General features: G+C 42.7%; 1 protein-coding gene across 1 annotated transcript in view; it reads left to right on the top strand.

The window, feature by feature from the left end:
* The first annotated feature begins 11,524 nt into the window (after nucleotides 1-11,524).
* TET2 (tet methylcytosine dioxygenase 2) overlaps nucleotides 11,525-18,799 on the top strand; it is a 22,270-nt gene continuing 14,995 nt past the window's right edge. Inside the window, exons 1-2 of the mRNA XM_010287203.1 lie at nucleotides 11,525-14,906; nucleotides 17,183-17,273. Coding sequence (XP_010285505.1) covers nucleotides 11,564-14,906; nucleotides 17,183-17,273 — 3,434 coding nt within the window. The 5' untranslated portion in view covers nucleotides 11,525-11,563. The remainder of the gene's footprint in view (nucleotides 14,907-17,182; nucleotides 17,274-18,799) is intronic.

Genomic DNA, 18,799 nt, shown 5'->3' with positions numbered 1-18,799 from the left:
CCTATCATCCTTGCTTTGCCCCCAGCCCTGTTCTCTCCCTGATGTGTTCTGGGAGAGGTGGGGTGGAAGACGGAGCGAAGGTTTGTATTGGCAAGAAAAGCAGCGACTGTGCTGTGCAGTCACACTTCACGTACAGGGACGCACATAAGCTTACGGGAACTCCACCAGTACAATGCAAGGCGTTCATCCCTTCACCTACATTCCTGAGTTCAAGACCACCGCAGCTATTAGACTTCTGGCTGAAGGACTAGCTTGGCAAACACTTCGCGTAACCTTGCCAGCCAGGAGCAGTTCTGCAGGACTTGCGGGATCAGGTCCTCATTGCTGGAGGTGTGGATTTAAATAATGAAAAGTCACCTGACCCTTTCGAGGACAGCTCACCTGCCACCCTTCCAAGGAAGAGTGAAGAGAGGCATTTTAAAATGTCTCCATTAATTTTCACTGTCTGTAGTAAAGATGTTTACTTAAAGCTGAAAAAAGTCTCAGCTATGATTTATGAGTTTCATTCAAAGTAGTCCCATATCTTAGATTTGTCTGTAGTTCCCAGCTTGCTAAACCCGTTTGAGTGTGTACTTTACAATGGCGAGCTTTTCATCCACACTGCTTCTTTGTGCACTAAGAGCATGACTGTGTTATGGACAGACAATAATCAATTAGTGAAACGGTGTCTCGTGACTGAGAATGTGAAGCGGGCTTTGCGGGAACTGACAACAGCTCTTTTAACTCACCCATTTCTGCACGTCTCTTAAATATCCCAAAATATCAAAGGTCTTTCATTAGAACTTCAAACTCTCTCAAATCCACGTGGGCCACTGGATATCTCAGAAGACTATGAACTGATGCGAGCCGGCAGCAAATGGCAAGTTGCCAGAACGAAGAACAACCGACTGTTTTCAAAGCTTTGAAAATATTTGAAAAGGAGGGACAGAGAGAGGAGTGTTGCAGTTCCCCTCAGGACTGCTCAAATACTGCTCTTCCAAGTGTTAGCTGTGGGAGTCTGAAAGTCTTAGCGAGAGTTAAAACACAATCTGCCATTTCCCCCCCACTTCTTTTAGTTTGGCGGCAGTGAATTTTCTGTCTTTTCATGTTGCATCTCGCCATAAAGAGGAAAATTTAAACAGGAGAAAGAATGTGCTTTGAATTATTGGAAATTAAATGAATGCCAGCTCGTTCTGAAATCCCAACCCTTTCTCAGCACAGCAAACCCAAGTTTTTATCCAGTATTGTAATTTGGTTAAAGGGAGAAACCTTCATGTTAGGGCTGTGTTTTTAAACAAACATCCCATTCACAAAATCAAGACTTTTTACTGGTTTCCAGTTTCCCTGAAACACCAAAGGGAGATTCCGCAGAAAGGCAAACGCCTGTCTCCCTGTAATAAGCTTTTTTTTCTAGTAGCGCTCTAAATAAATGTTTCTTGCTATAAAATATGTAAAATTCCCCATATGCTGCCCACGTATGTTTGAATGTTAAGAAATTTTAAATGGCTATAGATGAAAACCCTGTTCTGTGTAAGCAAGGATGTAACAAGATAAGAAGGAACTCTGAAACGGCCTCAGTTGAGTGGAAGCATGAGCTGGAGCCCCTTGCTTGATCCTCAGAACAGGATTAATAGTGGCCTTCTAAATAAAAAGCTAAAAACCCTCCTGCCAAGTAATAAAAAGCTAAAATTAGAAAGGGGGGAAAAATGACTGTAGCCAAGATAGTAACTACAGAAAATCTGTTTTTCAAGCTAACCTTAAGAAGCTAGGCTGTAACTCCTTGATAAATGCTGGCATGATGCATGATTATAATTTGTTTGGGCGCTGGGCCATTTTATCTAAGATCAGTCAATGACCAAGTTCTTTCCAAGCTTGTATGTTGAGTGTTCAAAGTGAAAATGTAGTCCCACATCTTCATCTCCAACCTAAAACTGAAGGGGATGGCAACAGTACCCGCTGCCAAGCTCTCTTGTGTGCTCAGAACCGTGGCAGGGCAGCGCCGGCTCCCACGTTTCATTTCTCTCCCAGAGTTGCACTTCTATCAAGGTTAGATCTTGACTGCTCTTAGGTCGTCCGCTGGCTCTGGTCATCAAGAACACCTTGTCTTTCATCTCTTGTACATCTGGAGAGGCAATTGTAACTATTTTCTCAGATGTAGATTTCAGCACGATAATCCATGCCATTGTTGCTTGTAGATTGCCATAACCCACATGAAAACTGCTCCTGAAGACCACACACGAATGCAGAAAGAAGCTGAATGGCAACCATAGCTCCAGGGAGCATCTTCTAATAGACCTCTAAAAATGCATTAGATTCTTATCTTCCGTGGTGCCTCAGCAACGGTGGAAGTCAGAAGAGGTGTTTGTGCCAGTAGCTCGCAGACTTAAACATACTGAAGTCAGAGGTTTTAAGGAAACAACCTCCTCTGTAAAGCTCTGCTAGGAGTAACAAGCCTGTTGATGTCAGTGCGATTTATACAGTCCCTCTCACACTGAGGGAATAAAGCTGATTTTAGTTACTGGGGGGAAAGTTAATTCATACAGGTATTTGAAATATTGCATAGGCACATATTATACCTGCTGGTATATCAAACATCTGAACTCCGGGAAAATCTAGCAGAATGCGGCATGTGCATAAGGTCTCAGAAGAACAGACTGTTGCATTTGCTCTGTGACCTCTGTGCATCTGGTCGGGGAACAAATGGTATGGATATAGATCCACCCAGGGAGGAGATCGGATGTCACGAACTGGGTTGTTTATTCTTTCTGAGAGGGCAGCATTAATAACAGTCTTCAGTTACATGGGGAGAAAGAAGCCATAGCAGAGAAGAAAAAACAACTGCTCTGTAAGTCTGTGGTAGGTGGGAAGGGACAATCTAGGGTTATGTTTTAAGTGGTAGAAGCTTTCTAGTAAGTAAGGTTAATGAAGCACTGCATGTAACTGTGGATTATTATGCAACCCTCATCATTAGAGACCTTTGAAAACAGGTTGGAGTGGACTGGTACAGGTCTGGGGTGCTGCACTGGAGCAGAGGAACAGGCCACTCATCTCCTCAGGCCCCTGACAAACCTATTTTTCCCATGTGTTTATGAGTGATTGGTTTGGTTTGTAAGTTGTGCAAGGCACAAATTGGAAGGAAGGAAAAAAAAAAAATCACAAGTGTGCATGAAAACACATTTTTAAACCAGATCATGCAACAATTAAAACAGCACAGGATCTTTCCAGAGGAGGTACCCTTGTTTTGCCTGAACTCCTCCAACTTCACCATCTGGAAGTAAAACCCCAGAAGGACGTAGGAAACCACACAGAAGCTGCGGTGACACGCAGCATCTCACATACAGACACATCTTGTGGTTCGCCGCCCCCGGCAGGGATCCCCAGCACCTGCCCCTCGGGTACGCTGGCACGCACAGTGGACGCTGTGTAGTGTGGGAGCTGTCTCTTATTTCTCAATGGCCAAGAATAGTAGCCAAAAATTGAGTTCACTACAGCATCCCAGCCTAGGTATGGCAAAGGCATGAGAAAAATGGAGAAGGAATGGGTATAGGGGTGTAAAGACTACTATAGTGAGGCCAGTGAAGGGGCTGAAAGCTATGCTTTATCATCTGGACATATGGGAGCAACAGTCAGAGTGATCCTCAGTCATCAACCCTTGTCTCTGCATTCTCCCCACTATCCTCTCAGTATGACCTTCACCTTCAACTTTTGGAGAAGAAATTTAAGAAAACTGCATTTCATCCAAAATTCTGTTTTCATCAGAACTGGAAGACCAACAGGATTTCCTATTTGAAGTTCAAAGGATAATGGAAAACAGAGCTGTGTAAATAGGCTCTCTGAGGACGCCACAGCCTACAACGTTTTACTCTCTTCTATCAGTTCTTCGACCCACATGCCAAACAGGACCATTTTTGTTCCTATTTTCTAACGTTACTGTCCCAATATGATGAAGCCCTGACATCTTAGCTTGCCAGTGTTTTTTCCTTTGGGTCCTCCTTTTCTTCTTTATAGTATGGAGTGAAGAGCGCCAAGAGAATCTCTTCCATTGCTTCTAGTTCTCAAGGTGGATGCACTTAATAGTGAATTACTTAACTCTGCCGACAGCTGTGATGAAATCATCACGGATAACCGACCTTCGACTGGTGTCAGGAAGTCATCAACCCAAGAAATCCGTGCTATATCCAGGTCTGAAGCCAGATGGACAAAGATCACAGAAACTGGAAGATAATGATGACACTGACCTCTTGGTAACCTTCCCTAAACGGCAGGTTGATAACATCAAGTGTGTCTTGAAGAACGGTTCAGCCACCAATGCTTGCTTATTCTGGCATGCTCACACAGAGGCATGCTGCACTACAGAGCTCGGTCAGAACAGCATGAGCAGTTAGCTGTTGCTCTCGGATAGCTGATTTTAATCAGCAGCCAGTATCGTCATTACCATTTGACATATGAGGTAGCTGAAGTACCGAGAGGAAAAGCATCCCTCAAATTACACCGTTTCTCCAGAAATCAAAACCAGGTCTGAGCACCAGCTGGGCACCTGGTAACACCGCCCACCCTACCTTGCCAGCCTTTGCTCAACACACCTAACCTAGCATGGTAACTGGCTGAGATGAAGAAAAAAAGAGACTTGGTTCTGGTTTCCTACCCCAACATGTTTCCCAGTGTTGAATCCACAGGTGCTGGTGAATTACTGGAATGGTGCCCTGTGTGGGTCACAATTTGAAATGATTTTGCTGGTCCAAACTTCACAGGCACGCAAGAGAAGTTTCTCATTATACCAAGGCACAGAAGCATCTCACTCAGCACACGCTTCTTTGAGCATCCCAGCTACATTTAAGACTGTAACTCCCATCCCCGTAGCATTCCTATTACAATTTTCAACTGCAGTGACTAAAAACAGCAAAGGTGAAAGGGTCTTTTAGTTCAGCTTCTCTATATTTGTGAAAGATGTGTAATAGTCAAGGTGGTGCTCAAGAAATTGAGCAATACTGGTCATAGAGTATGTTGGCACACCAACACCCAAGGTAATGTCAAACAGGCTAACTTGGGAGGCAATACAGACAGGTCTGTGTGACGGCCTGTCAGTATAAACCACCTGGATCCACCATACTCCGAATTTAAACTACAGAAACAAACTTACAACTGGCAAGAACAAGCATAGGTGCCAAACTCATCATGAATGTTGTGCTTATTACAGGGGGAAGGTCCTTTTGCCTCTTAAATCCAACCTGGTTCTAAAGTTCAACCTTTCAGGAAACATTTCTAGTCATACTATGGTGGCATTACAAGTGACTCGAAGAGTTGGCTTCTTCCGTTCCAAGTGCTACGTGGTACAGTGAGGTGCAAAGTTTGTATAGGACATAAATCACAAAAAAACAGGAACCGGAAAGCTGTGTGATGTGACATTATAATTCCTATCTACTCGCATTTTATATTCCTGAATTCATTTCCTTCACATAATTTTTTTTTTCCACCCGTGTTGTAGAGGCATTTGTTTTTTGCTCCCCTTGATTGTATGCAATTGTTAAAATAGTGCAATTTTTCATGTCTGGGTAGATACTATGCAGTATCCAGTCTTGTTGACGGTTATATAATGTAGCAAGGGGAAATCACTGTGCAGACCAGTTTAGCTTTACTCTCTTGCCCTCTGTATTAAGGTCAAACATCAAACTGATTCAAGTGCTTTTGCGATTAGATCATTGCATCACTGAAATGCAAGAACTGACATCAATAAATTGAGGGGGGTTTAGCGCTAGTTGATTTAAAAATGCATGAATTATGAGGCTTCTGGCTTGGATAAGATTTAATGAATTATTAATCCTCATATATCACAAATCCCATGCTCTTCGTTCCCTTATGTCTGCTTATATCTATATTCGCTAGTCACCATTTTCCCTGTAAATTAAGGATAAATTAGCTATAAATTAGGTAACATATTTTAGTCATCCCACATTTTCTGTTTGATACAGATCATTTGTAGATCTAAATGCCAGAGAAGACAATTATATTCGTGTAATATGACCTCCTGCAGAATACAGTCAGAGAGTCTCATCCAGTAGTTTCTAGATTAACCCCTTAACTGCTATTAACTAACCTACTAACTGCTACAATGAGAAAGCAATATGTATGTTTTAGAAAGAAATATAGCCTTAACTTAAAATCTTCAAGGGGCAGAGAAGGCATGGGATCCTTGTGTGAGTTTTTTCCAAAGCATCCCTAATGCACTGCATAAATATACTATCCAAATGAAGAGACAGCTGAATGCAGTGCAAAAGGACCCCATTGTAAGCCATAGAGCCCAGCTAACAACAGAGTGTCCTTGTCCTTCTGGGGCCTCCTTTAGATCCGCCTGGAAGTGTCACCGTTTTCCTCAGCCACCACACTTGCAGCAGGGTGGCAGTGATGCCGGCAGGGAGCAGAGCAAATCCTTAGGGCATGTTGTGGGGTTCAAAGTCTCAATTCACCTTGGGCACGAATGCAGTCTCTCTTTCGAATCCGCTTTCAACAACAGGGTTAAAAGTCTCTCTCATGGGTGCCTTGAAAAGCACATTAAACCCATATTTAAACAGCAGGCCCACATGGGGTTTTGTTTCTGATGGTATTCTGTTTATTACAAACCACCAGCAACCCTGGCTTGGGAAGAAGCTGTTCTGCAAATAGCAAACCACCCAGAGGCTGGGCAGGCATCAGTCCTGGTCCTGCCTCTCCTATTAGTTTCCACGTGGAAGCTTGCTTTGTTTCTCAGTGTGTAAACACAGTGCACCTTAAGTGTGAAACATATAGGAAATCCTTAAACTATACCACGGTTTTCATGCGTGCAACATTTTATCCCAGCAATAATGGAAATGTCTCACTAATAAGAAGCTTTGATGTGTTACTTCGCCCATTAGCCATCTGAGTTTAACTGCACATCTTTTCTCCTCTAGTGACATGTGCAGCTTGCTTACAGGTGTTAACCCAAGGCACAGCTGGAGCAACTGCTACTTAGGTCAGAGTAAAATGACATCCCAGGATAACCACATGGCTATAAATCATAGCGTTGAGCATCATTATAACTTCTTGTTACAATAACAACGTCTTGTTCCAAAGTTAAAATAGAGAAAACTTGACACAGAGTTAATCAGAAACAATTTCACATGTATGCAAGTCCAAAAGATTTAAGGTTTTAGTGGAGAAATTGAGCTTTCTGGAAATGCCATGTATGAGTGTCCCTACTTAGGAATAACTCCACTCACGCCTTTTCTCAAATTTTCATTCATTCTTGAAATAGGGGGGGGGGAAAATCTCTTCTCTTTAGGAGCTTTTTCACTTGTTGGAAGTTCAGGATTTAGACATCTTTGCCAGCAGCATGAGCTTCAGAGGAGAGAAACAACTGCACAACAGCGCATAATAATACATAGCAAATTAAGCCAGAAGTGAAGCCAACTACTGTACCCAGCTGATAGGAGCAGGAGAGTATAAGCAGAAAGTACAACTTAACGAATTGAGCTTGGCAAGAAAATAGAGGTAAATTCATCTCCTGTCTAGGAAGTGCTACAGGGGTTTCTTGTCTGGGAGTAATTTAGACACCTCTGTCATCTGGCGGTGGCAGAAGGGTGCCAGCAGGATGGAGGCTGCGGTGCTCCAGGAACAACCCAGTGAGCCATCGACAAGCTCGCCGGTATCTGACTTCTGCTTTCTTGAATCTCATCCTGATAATCACTCAAGCACAAGTTGGTTGAGTTCATGGTCTGAGGAGGTATATTTCTGCCAGGGAGAAGAACCTCCGAGGAGAGATATTTCTGCCCCAGCTAACCTCAGAAGGGGAAACAACCCATCTGACGTCCCACCTTTCAGTCCTTTTAGGGCCACGAGTACTCTAACACAGCATCCCCCCACCTACTTTTTGTCCTGGGAATCTTGCCCAGCTTTGCAGAAGATTGTACTCCCCTGCAGTGGGTGTATTTGTCTGTTCATTCATCTGAGCTGCTTTGTATTCACAAACTCCCCAGATACGGGTGCTATATAAAATAAGGTATGAACCTCTAGAACTGGCTAAAAGTAAAGAACGATTTTCCATGAAAGGAAGTGTCATAACTAAGAGTACTTTCATTGCAGCAGCAATGTTTGTCATGCTCACAACAATGCCTTCCAAAGTCTTTTGGAATTCCCGCATTGATAGACGTGGCAGGAATATGTGAAACTGGCCCATAAAACAAACAAACAAAAAACTCTCAAACGCTCTTTGAGTAGCTGGTTTCCAATTTGTGCCTCATATGTGGCGAGAAATAAACGTACATACATTGCTTGCATCTGAAAAAGTCAAACGGTGGTGGACTGAATTATAACTCGAATGCATGTTGGTGGGATGAGATGCTGATCCATTTGCACAGTAATGTGCTACATTTAAGTCATGCATCGTGGCATCTTCAAAGAGGCCAGTCATAATTATGATGGATTAGACTGCAGAGTCAGTCCTAGATGCGGTAATTGTTTCACAGATGCTGCTGATGTGACTTGAATTTCTAATGAATTATAGCTGAAGAAAAATACATGGAGTTACTGAACGGTCTGGATAAAATACAGTTATGGGAAAGAGGAAGAAGGCTAACTGCTACACTTAGGGAAAAGTAGATTTACTTTGAGAGGCAGACAGTTCACCCCACAACGATTCTAAAGAAGAGCACAGAGACTTTGTAAAGCACAACAAGATCTGCTTAGTAGTAGCACCAAGAATATCTTCATGGTGTCCTAGTTAAAACCAGTAATGAAGGTATTGCTGCCATTTGTCTTCTAAATTACAAATATTTGCTGTGATTTGTAGCTGCTTGAGCAAGATTTGTACTCAGGTGTGAAAATAACTGAGCATAGACAGAAAGAAGTGTAATGCAAAGTCCCCACAACCCTAGCGCCTTCCAAAGAATGCAAATCTGGCGCTTTTAATCGATGAATTAACTTCGTATTTTAAAGAACCAAATGATTCCCGTGTCCTTTGCAGTGTCTAACACCAATGCCTTTTACACTGGAGGTGATCCGAATTTGGGGGAGCTGATTGACTCATAGCATGAGGTCTTTGAGAATACTGTGAATCCATGTCACACAGTGAAAATAACCTTGCAGTTTATGAGGACAGCAAGAACTTAAGATGCTGTTATGAAGCACAGATGTGCTCCTTCAAGGGGTTTGCAAGCTAAGTTTAGAGAAGTCAGGCAGCCTCCACTTCTAAACAAAAAGGTGTTTTTACCTATCAGTAAGAAGTTGAGAAGAAAGATTGTCTGGGAACTCTTGGAAGGAATTTAGTTGCAACCCACATGGTACACCAGAACACAAACAGCAAGGCAGACTTTGAGGGCCAGAGGAAGTTTCTCACGGCTCAATCACAGAGACTAAAACTTTTTTTGAAGAAATAAATATTTTAGAAGCAGCCTGACAGCACAGTGTTAATTGCTATGGTGCCTTTTATTTAATTTCATACTTGTGAAATACAGCAGCCTACAGATTCATGTCTGAGTTGTGGTTCAGCTGCAATTTTCTAGGTATGAAAGTTGTGAAGGCAAAGAATGGTTTCCAAATTAGGCTGACATTTTATTTTTGAGATGCTCTGGGAGCATCATTCTGCCACCCGGCCTAGAATGACACATCAGAGGAATCCTTTTCACACTGCTTTCTGTTAAGTGTGGAATATCATCTCCCTGGAAAGCTGCAAAAGCTTGTGTCTTGTGGTACTTTAAAGCTAGGTTGGGAAATATACTGAAATATATCTAGAAGGGAAGAAGCCTACCTTACCTTGTCAAAATCGGTAAGATGGACAAACATTCTTTTCCATCTCCCTATTCTTAGCTTTCTCTTCAAAACCTTTTTTTTTTTTTTAAGTACTGTTACTTGCAGAGACAACTTCTCTACTTCTGTCAAACAAAACATAAATTAAGTACAGGAAGAAAAGAAAAAACTTCAGGAGGTCAAAAGTAAATCTAAAACCAAGTTTGGGATAAGGAGAAAGTGGATACAAGTCATCATATCAGCACTTGCCAGTCAAAATGTATGTTTGAATTGTTCTGACGCTGAAATCAGAGCTGCAAGCAGAGGGGATTCTGCTGGATGTAATGAATCTCATGAATTAATATTACTTTTTAAAGCATTTTAGAATCATATTACTCAACTGAGTAAGGCAATACTGCACTGAAAACTGTATAAATTAGATGTTCCTTAGCATTTAAAAACAAAAAAAAAAAATTAGTGTAGGATAAATACATAAGTAGACAACTGTGATGGAAGAAGTTTTTCAGTATAGTAGTTCTTCCTATGTAGCGGCAATACCAGCCACGTGTAGTGGTTCTCCTGACTTTACAGTCCAACCAGGGATGACCTGGTAATGGAGAACCCTTCAGATTCCCCTTTATGCAAACTAAAAATAAAAGCTACAGGACGAAGACATGCATGAGTCCAAATTTTCTCTGTGCAATCTCGCATCTGTAAGACCCTCTGTCAGTCTGTCTTCTGTCATTTGTGACTGGTTGAGAACCATAAAGGCAACAAAGGATGAATTACAAGCAGAGTCAAACAAGGGCTTTATCTATGTTATCTGGGACTGTGAATCCTGGGAAGGTCCATGTGAACAGGATTAGCTTGTCATTATAAGGAATTTGTTCACTGCACACTGTCAGTACTTCTATCGAATGAAAAACCTCATTTTATAAATAAAATATAAAGAGTGTATGAGGAAATGGGATTTTCCATCCAAACAAAGAAGAAAAAAATCCTAGCTCCACAGCTGCGGGGCTCAGTTCAAAACCCAGTTGCATCATTTAAGCCATGCTTGATGTCTGTATGTAAATTTGAATGGATATTAATACCTGAAAAAATACCACTTCCATCAAACCTTTCAGAAATCTCTTGACTTGTTTCTGTCAACATTACCAAGATGTTGATGAACTGTAAGAGTTGCTATGGACAGCAATCAAGCGTGGCTTTGTCTCACATGTGTATCGTGCTACTTGCGTGTTCTTTAGGAATGCCACTTTTAGAAGACCTTGTCAGACAGCTGAAGACAGAAAAAAGGAGGTTTTCCCCTCTAATTGGCAAGCTTGGTGGCAATAATCCTTCAAGTCACAGAAAAGACATTTGGCACACTTAATCAAATAACAGGATTAGCATCAAGTCTGGGAACCATGGTTTTGGCATGACTTTCTGCCTTACCAAGGAGAAAAAGTGACGAGTCTGTCCAAATCATTCAAAAGCAGAGAATATTTTTTGCACCATTAGAAGAGGGGGTTTTGGTAAAATACCTGCTCATGTGTTAAACGGGGGCAAGGAGCCACTCTGTATTTTCACTCTCTGTTTGCCTTGAAGAACAAACCTTCAAGAAAAAGGGAGACACAGGGCTGCAAAACGTGACAGGATAGTGAAACACCCCTCAGGGTGTGCCTGTGAGCTCACGTTGTGTGTGGGAGCTGGTCAGGACAACTGGGTGCTTGAATGCTGGAGGAATTGTCGGTAATTGGCTGTCCATCAATAGGAACTAAATTGACTTAGATTGTCTCTTGTTTCTTTTCTCTTTCAGATACGTTCAGAGGGTAGCCTTGTGGATGGCCCCGGAGCAGGCCAGATGGAACAGGACAGAACCAACCATGTTGACGGCAATAGATTGAGTCCATTTCTAATACCGCAATCTTCTCACATTTGCCAGGCAGAGCCTTCTGCGGTAAAGCTACAGAATGGAAGTCCAGTAACAGAGAGGCCTGAAGTCGAAGTAAATGGAGACCACAAGCAGCTATTCATTAAAAGCAACTATGGAGTGCCCCACCTGAAGGGAAGTCCAAACAACCGTGTTAGCCCCGACCTTTTACAAGATAAGAAAGTATATTCCAAATATATGCAAAATGGTGGGATAAAACGCACTTTTAGTGAACCCTCTCTGTATGGACTTCATGAGAGCAAGAAAGTGAAACAAGACAAAGAAGTAAATGGAGAAAAAGCTGAGCCAGAAGATAATAATGAAAAACCAAGTGTCTCTGAATGTTACAGTGAGAAGAAATCCGAGAGTTTTACAGGACAAGAAAATGAAGTTTCAGATTTGATACACTCTACAAGATACAACAGTGGTGGTTCAGAAAACCCTCATGACCTCCTGATTCAGGATGAGCAGGAGCAGGAAAACATTCATTGCCACAACAGGGACATTGTTTTACTACTTAAGAACAAGGCAGTGCCAATGCCTAATGGTGCTACAGTTTCTGCCTCTTCCATGGAAAGCATGCATGGTGAACTCCTGGAGAAAACACTGTCTCAATATTATCCAGAACATGTTTCCATAGCAATGCAGAAGAACACATCTCATATCAATGCCATTACCAGTCAGGCTACTAATGAGTTGTCCTATGAGACAACACATTCATCCCATACCTCAGGGCAGATCACTTCCCCACAGACCTCAAACTCTGAGCTGCCTCAAGTGCCAGCTGTAGTGGTTACTGAGGTCTACAACACAGAAGACTCCAGTAAACCACCTGTTTTGCCAGGTAGCTGTTTGCTTCAGAAACCAGAACTACAGCTACAGCAACAGATTCCAGGCTATGATCCACACCAGTTACCCGTAGGAAACAGTACTGTTCGTGGAAGTGTAGGGCAGGTTCCCAACCAAGACCTCTCTCTAAGTTCCAGCAGTAACCTGCAAGCTCAGAGCGCCGCTCTGGAAAGGTTCTCTGAGCAAGCAGAAAAAAATGGTGCTTTCTTTAAACAGAACTCAATGTTTCACAAAGATTCCTCTACTCCTCCTGCTCCAGAAATGAACAGTGCACTGTCTGTCATGGTGCGAGAAGGAAGCCATTCCTATGACAACAGATGTGATGAAACTCTTCCTGGGGAGATAAAGAACGAAGGGCAACAGCAGGGACCAATGTCAGAAAGTCCCAGCCTCAGCCAGCAACAGCTTTACCCTCAGCAGAGACTTCCGCAGCAGGTACAAATGTCACAACAAGATGTCAGTGAAAGCAACCCACAAGCTGCAGTGGCCGCCTCAATTCAGCAGCACTCAGAAGAAACGACGCCGGCGTCGGAGCCTCCCCTCCAAAACCTGCAAGGGCGCGGAAGTGAGGGTGATTTGCAGCAACACTATCAGCATTTCCCAGGACAGAGAGAACCCGAGATTCCTCCCAACAAAGAAAAGGACCAAGTGAAAGAGCCTGTGCAACAGGCTCAACAATATTCAAAACCAGCCTGGATAGAACTGGTTTCCACCCAGTTCCGCCAGGGAGAGCCTCCCCACAAGCCCAGCGAAGCATTATTGCGATCAATTCTTCAGTTCCAGGCAAACACAGCCAAAACAGCCTATACAAAACAGTATGCTGGAAGTCCTGATGCATTAAAGGGGCCTTCAGGACAGCCCCAGAGCCAGAAGATAATGCAACAGGAACAAATTCCTCCGCTGTACAAAAGCGAGACCTCCCAGCTGCAGCCGCATCCCACAGCTGACCAGCAGCTGCCGTTCCAGAAACACTCACCGCAGCCACAGCTCATGAAGATGGATTCCCTACTCAAGTCCCAAGTGCAGCAACACCCTCCACAGCAGCTCCATTTCCAGCAAAGACCAGAACAAGCCGAACAGCCTTTAGGGGCCCCGTTGAAACAGCAGCACTTGAATCCCCAGCCGGGGGAAAACGAGCAATTCTTGCATTCACACATTTTGCAACAGATGCTTCAAAAACAGGCACAGCAGGTGCAACTGCCATGCAGCCCACAACTAACCCTAAACCAGCAACAGGCTCTGCAAATGAAAAATAAAGACCTGCCCCAAACCATTTCCCACTCCCAAAGCAATGCTGAGCAGCCGCTAGACAGGACATCCTTCAATCAGCTTAAAGTAGATGAATGTTTTCAGACTGGGAATAAGTACATGAAATCAACTGCATTCCCACTGCATAACCCTCAGCTAGGCCTAGAGCAGGTACAGAGCATGAACAACAAGGTTCCCCTTTACACTCAGAAAGCAAATGCTGGTCTGCAGCATCCCTGCCCAAACAACGTGCACTTGATTTCCGAGAAGAAAGAAAATGCCACAAATATCGAACGCTTTGGAGCCAACAAAATGCAAGACTTGCAACATGTGCAGTATTTTTCAAATAACTTGACTACAAAGCGAGATGTGAATCGCTGTTTTCAAGAACAAGAGCAACAGACACAACAAGCTTCGGTTATACAGCTGCCACCCCTCCAGCAAACACACAGCTATGGTGCTAGTCTGAACCAAGACCTCCCAAGCCAACACGCTGCGCAGATTCCTCAGCGGTACTTACCACACAGCCAGCAAACTGCCCCACACTCCCAAGACCAGAGAGGCTGTCATTTGCAGTCCCAAACCCCTAAGGATTTTCACAAGCATGCTGCTCTAAGGTGGCATCTCTTGCAAAAACAGGAGCAACAAGCATACCAGCAACCCAAAACCGAGATTGGTCCCAGTGCAGCACGCAAGCCTATAAAAATTGAGGCTGGCACAAAGTCTAATATCTGCATGCGTCCATCAGCTGGACAGCTGGAAAACAAAATGTGGAAAAAAACAATTAAACAAGAGAATCAGCACTTTGGCTGCGAGAACATGCAACAAAAGAGCATCATCGAGACAATGGAACAGCAGCTAAAACAGATACAGGTCAAATCACTGTTTGATCACAAGACTTTTACTATCAAATCACCTAAACATGTGAAGGTTGAAACAGCAGGCCCTATTACCATCCTGTCAAGAAATACCAGTGCTGCAGATTTTGACACTCAGACCCCAACCCTAGATCAGCAAGCAAACTCATCTGCTGAGAAAACCCCGACCAAAAGAACAGCTGGAACTGTTCTCAATAATTTTTTAGACTCACCTTCCAAGTTATTGGATACTCCTGTAAAAAATTTATTGGATACACCTGCCAAAACCCAGTATGATTTCCCATCCTGCAGCTGTGTTGGTAAGTGCTGAGATGTACTAAAAACACACTAGTTCACAGGAAGGAAATGAGCCTTCAAGTTGGGATTACAGAGTTAGTTGGATGTTTTTGTTGGAGGATTTTTTGTGTCTTTTTTTTTAGAACAGTAATTAGTAAAGACTTATAAAATTGCAATTTTATACACTTATGCCTACTCCACTTATCAAACCCTACACACAGGCCCTTTCTTAATATGTAATAAAGCAAGTACCTATTTGTTTTTTCAGTCAGAATGCTTATGGTCAGCAATGTATCCCCTCACATCCATTCTCCTTAAGCAGCAGACATGTAATGACAACATGCTGATAAAAAGTAGGTCATAACTTTATAATCTAATTTATTCATCAGAGTTAGATACACCATTTAAAAACTGTGTCCTGGGTCCAAAACTTGAGAACCTTACGTCATTTTTTTGTCTAACAGCGAAATTGCTGAAGTTGCCCTCAGTAAAGCCTAAGCAAAGAAGGGACGATAGATTATTCCTCACTTGTTGCAAGCGTTTGTCCTCCCTTTCATGCGCTAGTCTCCCGCAAGGCTCAAGAGATCAGCAGTTTCTTAGAGAAGCTACGCAAGCAGCGCCAAAAAAGCAGCGAGGAGGACCCTCAGTGTTTCTTCATGGCATACCTGATCTCCAAAAGCTGGAAGAATAGAGCAAAGGGAAGCAAAGTAGAGTGACAGGCATAGCCTCATAGCCTGAGGTTCCATCCATTACTGACACTGCACACAGCCAGTCTAACAGGCACTTTCAGACTCAACTGGATAAACTATTGAGGCTGAGACAAAAGGTTCAGCACCAAAAATGGGGGGGAAAAATAAATGCTTTTTTTTTTAAAAATCCTTGTTATAGTTTCACTTACTGGGATTTCATACCAACTATAAAAGAGGAAAGTTGAACCAATGCTCCTCCAAAACTGCAAAATGGACCTTTTTGCCTTTTTGAATGTTTGGAGCTGTCTCGGAGATGATCCATGGGAACAAAAAGAGGAGGCATTGGATTTCCAAAGCTCCCGGGAAGAAAACTGGAGGCCAGTTCTTTGCTGTTCCTTGTTGTTTTACAAGAAACAACCTACAAAATGTAGGCTTTTTTGAAAACACTGAAGTTGTTTGGGTTTTTTTTTCTTGAGACTGTTTCTCCAATGTAGTTGACTCAAGTTTTTCTGGCAATCGTTTAATTATTCTCACTATTTTTTTAGCCAGTACTGCAACCTCTAACTAAGCAAAAGAGCTTATTCTCCACTTGCATTTTAATTCTTCAGTCTTAGCAGACCGTATAGGAAATAAAGGAGCATGAAGCTTAGCTCCTGTCCTCTTTGAAAAACCCAGTGCCACGGCGTAATCGATAGGGTTTATCGCTCTTTCCTACCAGTACTTGTCCTTAGGAAGATTAAAGTAAGCCATTCCCTCCTTGACACGTTCAGGTTTATAGCATGGCTTCATCATGCTTCCAGAGGCCGTACGTCAAGAGCAGCATCACCTCATCCAGCCTTTGGAGTTAGCATGGCAGAAAGCATAAAGTCAGCCCTCAGACAAGTCAGCACAGCTCCACCATCTCCTCCTGAACCCAAGCAGAGCCCGCCCATTTCTTTCTCACTGCTGCAGCCTGCCTCCTGGTATCAAACCAAACATATAGTATATATTGTGAATGCTGACACAGTCCTGCCTACACACAGAAAACTGAGGCCATATTCTTAGCATACAAGCATTTTTACTAAGCCTTGTGCAGGATTTCTTTCAGCAAACTTGCTTTTTTTTCATTTTACAGAGTCTTTCTGACAGTGGCAGAAATTCTCTGGGTAACCTTACTGGCCACTTTCTCAAGCTGTAGGTTCCTACACTGTAACATGTCTGCTGAAAAACAAGTACTGTACAGCTCACTAATGTCAATATTTACCCTCGTTATCCCATTTATCCTCCTTTCTAGATACTGGGAGAGGAGGAAGTGGGAGAAGGAGAAACAATTGTTCAGTGATAACAGGAAAACGCCTTTTGAATTTCAGTGTAGGGCCCGAGAAGTGAAACAACTGTTTGTGCTAATAAAAAGCACACGAGTCCGTATCACGGCTATTTGCAGGATTAGCCACGTGCTTTGCACGTTTTGTACAAATTGTGTGGGCATACTTTAGATGTAAGTGTTTGAAAACTCAGACCCCAGACCCATACAGCAGTATCCTAACAAGCTAGATGTAAGCTTTGCGATGTGACTTTTTACATTAAAGAATTAAGCTTCGAAATAATAACCTTTATTTTGTTTTAAACAGAGCAAATTATTGAAAAAGATGAAGGTCCTTTCTATACCCATCTAGGAGCCGGTCCTAATGTGGCAGCTATTAGAGAAATCATGGAAGAAAGGTAATTAGTGCAAAGGCACAGGGCAGATTAACGTTTATCCTTTTGTGGATGTCAGAATTTTTCCAGCTTTTGCCCATAAAGAAATAAACAATTGCAAATCAAGTAATTACTTGTAGGCTTAGCTACTCCAGTGTTGCCAACATTACGCACTGTGCTATTCACCAGAGAGTCACAATATTTGACAGGGCTAATAGTCTGCTGGCTGGCACAGGCTGCGCACTTTGAGACAGATGCCAGCAAACCCAAGCAGGAACAAGTATTCACCAGCCTGCCAAGCAGGACGGTTGGCAATGGCTGCAAAAGCAGGCATGGACCTGGTGTTCCCTCTGGTTAGGAGAATGCCAAGGTGGAAGGAAGATGAAGAGCAGAATACCAAACTCCAAAATTAGCTCCCCCCTGCAAATTACTAAGTATACAGTACAGGCCTAAAGGGCTAAATCTAACTCAGTCACATCCAGAGGAGCGCCACTAAGTTGTTGGGTAGGATTTCAGCCCAAGAACTGATAAGTAGTTTTCTGAAAAAACAGCCCCCTTCCTCGGAGTATTGCACAAAACCAGCCTTATTCTTGATGTGGACAATCCCTGTATCGTGTTGCATCCTGCAATATATTTATTATATCAAAGCCAACCAAACCAGGAATTTTGAACAGCACACAATGGATACATGATCTGTGCTATGTAAAAGTATGTGTAAGTGCAAAGCCCACCAGCCTTTCTAAGGTATTAAAATTAAAAACTCACAAAAGTGGCTTCTGCACTGTGAATTCTGCATTACTTGTAGCTTTTGGCACGCATAGATGTTAATGGCCAGATTTTGAGAGGTATCTGGGAATTCAGTTCCTCTCTGAACAAACAAGCAAACAGAAAGGTCCCCAGTAAGTCAGAGAGAGATGGGAATTTGATTTATTAATACCTTAAAAATCTGGACTCCAGAACTGCAGAGAAGCTCCAGCTAGTTGTAGAACCAAAAGCAAATGGGCATTATTGCAGTGCTGTGTCTGAGCTAAGGAGCACCGTTTCTTAGCAAGGTCTGGTAGCTTGTGCTCATCACTGCATGACCACCACCCACTTAAGGCATATTAAACCCTTCGGATTACCTCTAAGTCCTTTCTCTTTCTTAGCACCTCCTTCCCTGCAACTCCTGTGCAGGGCTTGCCCCAATACTTGTTTTCAGCTTTGTGAGCAGCTCAAATGCATGCAAGCTGCATAAATCAGCTTCTTCCTGTGAAGGGGGAGTGAACACTGACCCTCCTGAGAAGCTTCTTGCAATTTGTTATCTCCAGAGCTCTCATTGACTGGTTAATTCTTTAGTATTTACAAATAATAAATAAAAGAGGAAAGTCATTCATGTCATGATGTCAATTATTAGAGATGAAACTTCTTTCATTTCTTTACTTTGGAATGTAATTTTTCATCCTTAATATTGACCTCACCTTTTTTCTTTTTTTTTTCTTTTTTTTTTTTTTTTTGCATTTAATTTCATTTCATGTTGGCAGAAGGAAATCCTGAGAGATTATAGATAACAT

This window comes from Phaethon lepturus, unplaced genomic scaffold (assembly GCF_000687285.1).
Source record: "Phaethon lepturus isolate BGI_N335 unplaced genomic scaffold, ASM68728v1 scaffold6180, whole genome shotgun sequence".
NCBI classification, from domain to species: Eukaryota; Metazoa; Chordata; class Aves; order Phaethontiformes; family Phaethontidae; genus Phaethon; species Phaethon lepturus.
The sequence above is the reverse complement of the archived record's forward strand: the minus strand, read 5'-3'. Positions and strand labels throughout refer to the sequence as shown.